The sequence below is a fragment of the Aptenodytes forsteri genome, unplaced genomic scaffold (genome assembly GCF_000699145.1).
Source record: "Aptenodytes forsteri isolate BGI_AS27 unplaced genomic scaffold, ASM69914v1 Scaffold172, whole genome shotgun sequence".
Taxonomy (NCBI): domain Eukaryota; kingdom Metazoa; phylum Chordata; class Aves; order Sphenisciformes; family Spheniscidae; genus Aptenodytes; species Aptenodytes forsteri.
The window spans coordinates 1,385,443-1,395,963 of NW_008795018.1; the positions used below are offsets into that span (position 1 = coordinate 1,385,443).

Genomic DNA, 10,521 nt, shown 5'->3' on the forward strand with positions numbered 1-10,521 from the left:
TTTGAATTTAGCACTTGTAAAATTGTTCTGTTTAAACCAGAATAACTGACACAGGTTAACCAGAATATCTGGTTTATTGGAGTAATTGTGTTTTAGCTTGGAATTCGGAGGCACTGAAGTAGTCCTGGGATTCAGCTCCATGTTCATTGGGTCATCCTAAGTGTAAAGGGCATCTTTTCTGTTGCTCCAGAAAGTGTACCTCTCCTGTAAGGCTTGGAACTTACCTTGTCATGGGTAGTCTAGGACATCATACAGGGCTCTAAGTTGCCTGCATTTGGGCAATTAAATTGCTCCCTTAAATGACTAGGGCTGCAGATAGAGATACGCATTTTCATTTACTTTTAATCTAGAGTAGTAGTGATTTAAGATGGAGTGTCTTCTGGATGGAGTGAGAAGAGGTTCTTGTGTTACTAACGGTTCAGAGAAGATCATATTGTGAGTAATTTAAAATTATATGTCTCTATTTGTTATTGATTGTATGGGACATATCTGAATCTTCTGGCTGGCAGCTCTGTATACCAAGAAACTTGCAATTAGCTGATTGCTGACAGATCCTGTGCAATGCTTTAGCAGACTTCAGGTTTTAAACACAATTTTTCTATCAAAATTCAGTTTATTGTTTCTTTTCTGTATTTTCAAGTTGTCATTGTGATAGCTTGGACATGTTAGAAGACCAGTATCCCGATTCTGTTCTGTAGCTGGGGGAAAAGCTAATACAGACCACAGAGGACCAGTGGGATATGCTTTGTGTGTTCACTTCTGAACTGGAGAACTGCTACGTGATGAATCAGCCACAGCTTTCATCTTGACCTTTTTGCAACCTTTGGGGTAGAAAACGTTGCACTAATTCATCCTGAAGGTGACACAAGTGTGGACCACAATGGCAAGATCCTCATTAAAGAGGAGAAGGAAGTAGCTGAAGGTGAATCGTGTTTTTTCTGGGCATGAGCATTCTGTGTAAGAACAGTGATGAAGCGAACAATATGCCAACACAGTGGATTGTCCCGCTACGCAGAGGGAATTATCTTTGAAAGTCATGTCTACCCCAAGCAAATACGTATGCTTTCTGCTGTTGTTCCATAATCTGTTTCTGTGTCCAGGCTATGATGTATTGGTGGTCTGACTGCAGCTATGCTGATGCTGAAAAATACAGATTTGTCTAGCAGCATGAGTTTATCAACTCTGAGAATGTGAATACAGCTGCTATTTCAAACGAAGTGTCTTCATCTCGTGCCATGTATAGATGTTACCTTGTGTAAGTTGTGCAGTGAATGTCACTGTTACGTTCTGTAATCATACTTTACACCCTATGTATATTGGTTTTGCTCGAGCTTGCATAACCACACAGACACAGGGAGGCAGTCTGGCACTGTCCTTCTGAGATTTTGCATTGACCATCTGCTCCTTTTTCCCTGAATAAGAACGAGAGTCAAATCTGCACAATGTCAGCTAATGTTGTAGCTCATCACTCCTCTGCTGTTCCTATAGGTATGCTGAATATAAACTGTCACAGGTGTCAGTCTCGGTAAAGAGCTCACTAGGGCTCCCTGGGACTTGATGGGGAACATGAGCGAAGGAATACGATGCCAGCTGAGGACTTCTAGATAATTGGAAACAACTCCTGGCTGATATTTGGAAGGCCTTACTTTGATCGGCCAGCATCGGTGCACGTGCTTTGCTTCTGTTTGCAGTTAGACAGTAGTCTTCCGTCAGTGCAACAAGTTGGGTCTTCATGCTCCAAAGGAAGGCCTGCAGTAGAAGCTCTCCAGCACACCGACTGTGTGTCCAGCAGATACTGTTGGATCTCACTCACCGCTGCTGTAGCCTTCCCCAAAGGAAGGGAAGCAGGTGATTGTTGCGAAGAGCTGATCTCTCTCATCTCTTAAGTGAAGGCTTGACTGCATTTCATGTTGCAGGATGGTGAGGAAAATGCTCTTCCTGAGGGAGGAGTTGGTCAGAAATAGGCTGATGTGATCTCAGTGGGCTTCTACAAGAAACTCTTATTTAGCTTACAACAGGGCGTGTTTCTCAGAACACATTTACAATAGGGACAACTTCTATCATAGCAAAGACTTTGGTTATGACCAAACATTTTGATTTGATTTTCTTGCAGCTGAGAAGACCTTTTCTTAAGCCCATTTCTGATTTAATTTCTGCGGTAGGTAGGAAGAAGGCTGCTTACGGCAGAAGGGACTTCAAAGTCGTCTAGACAGATTAATTTTGTTTCTGCACAATGAGAAGCTATCCACAGGAGCTCTCTTTACATGTCTTTGGCACTGTCGAAAGAGGTGGGGTTTCTGCAGGTCTCTGTTAGTAGCAAAGTTTCTGAGTTCTAATTCAGGTGAGCGTGCAGTTTTGAAAAATTCTGGAAGAAAGGCTGTAAGACTATGTGGGTCCGTAAAAAGGACACCAGACTTGAGAGTTGAGTCTTCTGTCTCTGTCTTCATGACATAAGAAATTATCTTGTTCAGGCAAAGAGCTAGACAAGAACAGGCAAGTTCTGCCCTCCCTTTGGAGGAGGCTGTGTTCAGACGGCATGAAGGCATCGAGTGCCTTTCTATCTCTCATGGACATCTGCCCCTAGACTGCTTAGCAGCTCCTGTCTGCATGGCTTGTGCTGCAGAAGGGCCAGTGGCTATGAGGCAATACGTTGGGGTGAAGTATTGACAAGATTGTTGATGACTCTGAGGATCACGTACTCGAGCGCAGCTGTGGAGCAGTTTGCAGTGATGGTAGAGCTCCTGAGTTGCATTTGGCTGATGCTTCCTATAGTCACTCAAAAGAGATTGCCTCTCAACTCAGGCATCTGAAGTGATTCTAACAAGCACATCCCACCCCTTCACCTCCCTTGCTCTTCCTAGCTTGACTGAATGAATTGTTTGCACACAGTTAGTTGAACAAATGGGGAAAGTCCCTGGAAATTTGCCCGTTTATCTCAAGGCCATCATTTCCCCTATAGCTGTAGGTTAAACAATGTGTATGTTGGAGAGGGAATTCTCCTCTGTTACCTCTCTCTATGTATTTCTTAATACTGCCTTGTTACATTTTCTTATTGTGCGGTGAAATACTTTGTTTACCTTGGCTTGTAGCTTCAATATTTTTTTGGTATCTTCTCCCTTTCTCCATTTCATAAATTTCACATAAATTACCATGAATAAGCTTGTTTTTCCTGCCTGTCACTTATTGTTTGCTTTATCATTAGTTACCTCTTGATGAGCTAATATGATACTGCACAATTCTGGGCTGTTAGCAGTACCAAATGGACCAAGAAATAGATGATCATTTTCTGCCAAGCTAAAATGACTTCAGAATTTTTGTCATTCTGTTCTCAGGTGTAACCAGATTGTTTTATGGCAGCATTTCCTTTTCATCACTGTTGCTCAATGTTCTTGTTCTTTTTGTAACCTCAGCAGGAACTTTTAAAGTAATCACCCAATAGACTTATACCTTAGAGTAGGAAGGGCATTAGCAAATTGACAGTGAAATTCAGAAGCATAGCAAAATACACAGTTCAAAGCACCTAAATAATGTAGCCCAGTGTTAACAGATCACCTTAAGTAGTGTGTAGTTGTTTGGGTTTTTTTTTGTAAAACAGGCAAAACAATTAACCAAACGTGTATTTTTTTCAATTATATTCAAGGCAAATAGTTTGTGCAGATAGATTTTTAGTTTGTAAACAGACGCATTTATCTGTAGTCTTACCAATTAAGGCAAATTGCTTGGCCACCATCAGCATAAACAACGTGTATTTATGGTGCTGTGTGCTACTTAATCCTGTGCTTGTACAGACATCTGCTGCATGCTTTCCCTGTAGCAAGTTCACACTCTCTGTGTGTGTATACATATATGTGTATATACATGTTTATATGTGTGTGTATCATATATGTATCTTGACTGATGGTGAAGATAGAGCATCTGGAGTAAACTATTAGTCACAGTATGATGTACAGGTATGGGACTTGCTTTCAGGAGAAATAAAATGGCTTAACATCAATATGCAACTACTAATTACAGTGTGCTGAGACAAACGATCTGGTTCTGTCCTCTCAGAGCTGTTGCTCCTAGTGCTTTGTAGAATACCTTCTGCACTGATTAGATCCAGTTCACACTTTTTGAGGTTGTCCTTCACAGCCATTTAGCAGCTAGAAGCTTTTATTTTTACTATTTTGTTTTAAAACAAAACAGCTAAAGAACAAGAAAGTAGCTTCAAAGTAATACTTGGATGGCATACAGGCTAGCAGCTTCAGCTGCTGCTTTCAAAACTGCAACTATTGAGTTGATCTTAATCCTTCAGGCGCAGGTAAGTTTCTTCATGGATTAAAGAGCTGGCTTGGTATCTACTCTGATACTTGTAATGCTTTTCTGATGGCAAGTGTCAGTTGTCTTTCCTTCTTAGCTGTTCCACTTGCCTTGCTGGTCTCTGTAGACTTTCCTGGGTTGAGCTGTATCTATATGACATTTTGATTTTACTGCAAGTTTGTTTAACTGTAGGTAGTTTACTTTTTTTTTTCTTTTTTAAAAAAGCTAGTGGATGCCCTCATCCTGTTACTACTTCTGACAGTCATTTATGATTTTTCTGTCAAGGTCCCAGGGGAATTGCTGGGGCGGGGAGAGTTAACACCGATAACCCTTAGCAGACTTGGTGTGAGCCTTGCACTTTAAGCTTGGTTGTTGGTATTTGCTGTGCAGCACCAAGTTCTCCAGAAGTTGGAAAGAAAGAAGTGATCACTCCAGCTGATGCTTTACCTCCAGCCAACCCCCGTTTCCATGAGCTTCTTCCTTGGGCTGTCTCCAGTTGTGTGACACAGGAGCTAAAGATTGACTGTGGTGCCAGTCACATCAAATTTTGTGTCCTGGTTATTATGGCCTCTGTGATGAGACCTGCATGGGAGCCTCATGGGCAAGGATTTGTTTTTTTTTTTTCTATAGTAGCATTCCTGGGTACTGCAACCTTCTTTCTTGTGAGGAAGAGAAAGCTACAGATGCGGATTTTGTTCCTTGTATTACCAAGCCACATAGGAGGTGGGGAAAAGATTGCCTGCAGCAGGGACTGGCAGCTGGAGGATGCTCAGGGAGTACTGATGTGCTCTGAGCCTGATACCAGCTGGGTTACTGGAGCTGCTCTTGCTGGAGCAATCTTTGGAGATCAGCTAGAGGCCTTTCCCAGAGGACTGAGCTGAGAGGGACCTGGGAAATCGTCTACAAATACTCCTTCGCTTGTCTCTGCTGCTGCATTAAGAAAGGGGGAATGCAGCTCCCTGGGCGGTTGGACTACCGCCAGCAGCGGCATCTGCATCCACATTGCCCCATAGCTTCAGCATCGCATAAGTCCTGCTTTGGTAAGCTTTTTGTTGTAACTGTGATAGCCAGAGCATGGTTTTAAATTGAAGTTTTGAATATGCTGAGTCTGATCTGGCTGGTCAATCGCTAAACGCTGGCAAGTAGGATTTCACAGAGCTGTAAAAAACAGGTACTACATGGGTAGAAGGACTATAGAGAGGAGGACATTCCATGGTAGATGTATAGTAGGCAACCCTTACAGCATATATGAGGATCGGTCTTCAGAAGGAAGAGCATGCAGTATTGTGCATGGACTTGAAAGTACAAATGTTGACAGTAACTGGCTTTCCATCGAAAGTGATTTCAGCAGGGGTAGAAATAAGCTAGGAGGAGGAGACAGTTATTTTTGGTTTTGGTCAGTGTCAAATATGTTCAAGAAAACACAAGGGAGAGCTTAAGACTTAAAAAGTGGAGGAGGGCAGGCAGGAGAAAACACTGAAGAGAAGCAGGAAGGTTGGAGAGAACTTTGCAGGACAAGCAGAAGGAAGGAAAAAGGTTGTCAGAGACTGCGTGGCATGATGGGCTGGAGCAAGCCGTGGGAGGGCGTCAAAGCAGTTGCCCTTCCCTTCCTCTTTCCTTCCCCTGGAAATCATTTGCTTCACCAGGAGTATGTTGTGGTTTGGGTTTTTTGTTTGGTTTTGATTTGCATGACTGGAGTGTGTGTGTTTCAGCCACATCTCTAAGTCACCATTGTCCATTGTAATAGTTGTGTACTTCAGCAGTATGGCTGTTAATCCTCTAACGTTGCCCTCTCAGCTGTACATATATAGAAAGTAATGTGGTACCCGCGTCTGTGAGCCTGCAACTGATGGAATCGTTCCTAATTTAAACTGATGTTTTGGGAGCAAATTCTGTTCAGTTGCTTTACCAGAAGGAGCATACAAGCCTGGCAGACAGAGGACTCTGTGTCCTGGGAGTCTGAGAAGGTCCTGACCAGACTCACTGTTACAGTGCAGATACTTTTGCATACAGGTAAATGTATATACAGATGTCAGGAGAATTGAGGCCTGACTTATGAATTATTTAGGTTTGTGACTTATGAATTACTTAGGGTACCTCATGAAATTGATGGCAGATGTGTAGTGGGTCATGCTCGTGATGTTGGTTGATGCGTGAGAAGGAGATCTTAGATGCGATTCTCAGGTTTTCTGATGAACTACTGAAGGTCTCAAAGGCAGGCTGTTCAGTTTGGCAATGTTCATCGCCAGTACTGTTCATGCAGGGTACCTTTACTTTGGGAACTGTGTTGCTGAATTCAGGGGTCAGGTCCAGTTCTTGTTTTATTAGGAGAGCGACTGCCACCTCCTTCAGAACCTTGGGTAAATGAAATGTTTATGAAGCCAAGTGATTTTTTTCAATAGTAAATCTATAATTATTTTTCAAAACTCGGCGTGGAAGTGTTCTGACCCTATAATCTTTTCTAATCTTAATAGGACTTTACAGACTCCAACCCAAGTTCCAGTGGTTGTTTCTCCTGGAAACCAGCAGCTGCATACTGTAACACTCCAGACGGTGCCTCTTACTACAGTGATAGCCAGCACAGATCCAGCCTCAGCAACAACGCCTCAAAAATTCATTTTACAAGCCATTCCTACTTCACAACCCATGACGGTTCTTAAAGAAAACGTTATGCTACAGTCTCAGAAGCCAGTCTCGCCTCCTTCCTCAATTGTGCTGAGCCCAGCACAAGTTCAGCAGGTGCTCACCAGCAGCGTGCAGACAATTTGCAATGGAACAGTCAACATGGCTTCATCTCCATCCTTCAGTGCCACTACCCCCGTGGTAACGTTTTCACCTAGCAGCTCACAGGTGGTAGCTCATCCATCGGGCACGGTGATCACTTCGGTTATTAAAGCACCAGAAATGAAACAGCTTGGCGTAAAAGAAGAAGACAGTGACAAATTAGATGATACTGAGCAGTCGGAGCAGAGATTCCAGCAGCAACCGTTTGTGATGGTAGTGTCCAGTTCGAATGGTTTCCCATCTAACGTGCAAGTGAAGCAAGAAAATGAGCCATTGGAACCCAATTCATATTAATAAATAAATTAAAAAAAGACCCTGTGGATGATTGTTTTCATAAATGTGATGGGACCCTTTCAGTTATGTATATATGATTTGATTCTGAAGCAAGATGTTGCAAAGCTACTTAATTTCTGCAGTTGTTAGAATTCATGCTTTAGAATGGATTTTGATTTTTTGTTAATTGCTAAATGTTATCATATAAATAAAATTCTATATTACTCGTTTCAAAATACAGGCATGAAGGAACATGCTTTTTACGCTATGAAGACTTTCTCCTGAGGTTGTTGGCCTCAAACTTCTTTCTTACTGTACGTTTTCAGTCTGTTGCCGATTTACATTGCAGTAATGTTATTATAACCTTTTCTGTTTAATCTGTACATGTATCACTTAACTTTTGAAGCAACAGTTACTTTTAGTGTGGGACATTTTCATTCCATGTGTATGACTTTTTATGATCAAGTATCTGAATTACACCAGTTTTAGACTTGGATAACCAGGTATTCTCTTGCGTTTTTTGCAGCACAAGCTCTTGTGTGTGCAAAATGGAACATACACTCCTATTGAGAGTATACGAAACATTTATTCCAGTAATGGACAATGCCATGTCTGTATTTTATACGAAAACATCAGATATATTTAATTACAGAAGCTAACGGCATCACTACAGGTGCAAACGTTTCATGCCATTTTGTGACTATGAAGCTTAACAATCTTGCTTTCTACTTCAGATTATTTTGTAAGGGGGGAGGGAAATGAAATATATACAATTTATGCAGGTATTTGGAGATTAATACTGCTAAGAGTTCTTTTTTTTTTTTTGATTGTAAATAATGTACATTCAATGTCACAAGGAAGTTTTTTCAGCTAATTTGTTTCCATACAAATTTTTGATAGATGCAAATAAGATCATTATGTTTAGAGGTCTAATGTTATATGTATTCATATTACAGAGTGAATTTGTATTTAAAGACAAATTTTTAAATGATGGAGCCCTCTGAACCTTGGGTCCTTGTCTTTTGTATTTTTAATTGGTTTATTATGAAAATAAATCAAGTGGAAAAACATTTTTCTGTATTTACTCTGAAATGTTTTTATATTATTATAATGTTTTGACGACCATCATAAATAACCAAAATACACTGAGAAATAGGACAATGTGATTAATCAGTGTGGGTCTGTGGTGGGCCATGAGCGATTCACAAACCACTTCTGAACAGACTCGAGCGCACCCAACATGCTGCGGGTATCCTTTGAAATAGCAGCACTGTACGTTTTTGTAGCTCAGATGAAGGTTGAGCTATGCCCAAGAACGGGACTTAAACTTCTCCTTTTCCATCACTTCACAATATCTTACGGACAAACAAGCCAGAACTTTCAATGTAATTCTGGGGTGCCATTGATCGCAAAGGTCTTTGTAGCTTGTATAACACAACTGTTGGCCCAAACGGCTAGGTCTTCAAAACCTCGCATATTGCAGTGTTTCAACAGAAGGTGGATTAAAAATAAATACGATGCCTGGTAAGATTAGCGGAATGTAAAATTAAAGGAAGTATGACTTTCTGTGATTGAATTCATGCAGGAGTTTTATTGATTGGTTCATAAGGTTAAATTTAACTCCAAAGATAAGCATACGAGTCCTAGGAAAACTAATGGGAGTAGAACCGTGGCAGAGATAGTTTGGTCTAGTTGACTAGAAGTAACTCTACAAACTGTATCAAACGAGCAATTCTTTGCCACAGCTTCCCCGTTTCTTGGCAGTTGAAACCGCACTGTTTTATTCAGTGTTTCTTCCCTCTGTCTCCCATGCAGTAAGGCTTCCACCTGCAAATCCAATGCGCCTCACTCCATTTTCAGGAAGGCTGGCCACTCCCAAACCGGAGCAATTGCTGCCCGCTGACCGGTGGATGTTTATCTGGCAGTGTTCCCCGCAGCTGGGGAGCGCTGGCAATATTGCTAGGAATGTGGGTAAGCGTTGCAGAAGCGTATCTGATACAGTTCTCATCCTGAGGGCTATTTCAGATTGACGAAAGCACTGGAGAGGGAGGCTAGTTCTTTTAATCAGGCTATAAAATATGGACTTTGTCCTGTAATACAAGTATTTCATACTACTAGGAAACCTGAAGTGATAATGCTTGACTGACGTTAGTGTTTTTAAGCGTGGGGAAGTTGTTTAGCTGATTTACTGGAAACGTGAAAAAAAATCACACCATAAGGTTACAACTTCGCCAGCAAAACTTCTTGCCATAGATGCAACTATTATAAAGGGAAAATGATTTGTCAGCTTAGTTTATGTCAGCTGGAGAAACGGAGAAAATCTCCAGTAGACAATAATGGGTCTCCAACAGCAGACCCTGTTGTGTAACCAACAGTAAATGAAAATCACTCCCTTCCCATGTCCTCGAGGCTCCAGTCTACCACCCGGGTGTACCCGTACTCCTAGCTCTCCTTAGTATGACAAAGGGAGGGAGAAGCTGGAGTAAATCATAAAACGAGGGCTCACATCTGGAGTTGGAGCAACTCCTCCCCTCTCACAGCTGCCTTTGTGCCTGTGGCAGCGGCCAAGCAAAACACACGATCTCAAATCCCAGCCGCTGCCCACTCAGAAAAAAATTGAGGCCGCAGTTCTTTTCTCCACGCGTGCGAGGCTGTGGAGGAGAAAAAGGCACCTTTTTTCTGAGGCGTTTCACGGAAGGGAGCCCGGGAAGGGGGGGGAGGAGGAGGAGGAGGGAGGGAGGGAGGCAGGCAGGCCTCAGGCTGCCAGCACTGCCTCAGCGCCGGGCCCGGCCCGGCCTGGCCCACCGGCCGGGACGCAGCTGTCCTGCCAGGCGGACGGAGGTGCTCGCTGACACACAGTGACAGCGGCGGGTGCCGGTACCCTTCAGGCTGGGGCGAGAGGAAGCGTCTGACCTTCAGTCAAGCCCAGTGCCTCCCGGGCGGGCCGCCCCGGCGCCCGCGGCCACGAACGCCTCAGCCTTCAACCCCGTTCCCCTCAGGCTCGCACCCCAAATGGCAACTGCGCGGCTTCGCCAGCTGCCTGCTCTTTGCCGTGTCTGCGTGTACCCCGTTTGGGAAGCCCCGCCCGCGATCCGGGGCAAGTTTCGGCAAGGAAGGAGCCGCCAACCGCCACAGCGCCGCCATCTCCCTCAGCGCCGCCGGGGG

General features: G+C 43.2%; 2 protein-coding genes across 2 annotated transcripts in view; both read left to right on the forward strand.

Annotated features, from left to right (window-relative positions):
- Window positions 1-8,426, forward strand: part of ELF1 (E74 like ETS transcription factor 1) — a 40,647-nt gene extending 32,221 nt beyond the window's left edge. Inside the window, exon 9 of the mRNA XM_009275648.1 lies at window positions 6,774-8,426. Within this exon, the coding sequence (XP_009273923.1) occupies window positions 6,774-7,377 (604 nt within the window). The 3' untranslated portion in view covers window positions 7,378-8,426. The remainder of the gene's footprint in view (window positions 1-6,773) is intronic.
- Window positions 8,427-9,194: 768 nt separating this feature from the next.
- The window catches only part of SUGT1 (SGT1 homolog, MIS12 kinetochore complex assembly cochaperone), a 27,304-nt gene continuing 25,977 nt past the window's right edge, over window positions 9,195-10,521 (forward strand). The window contains 1 exon segment of the mRNA XM_019471090.1: window positions 9,195-9,327. Coding sequence (XP_019326635.1) covers window positions 9,195-9,327 — 133 coding nt within the window.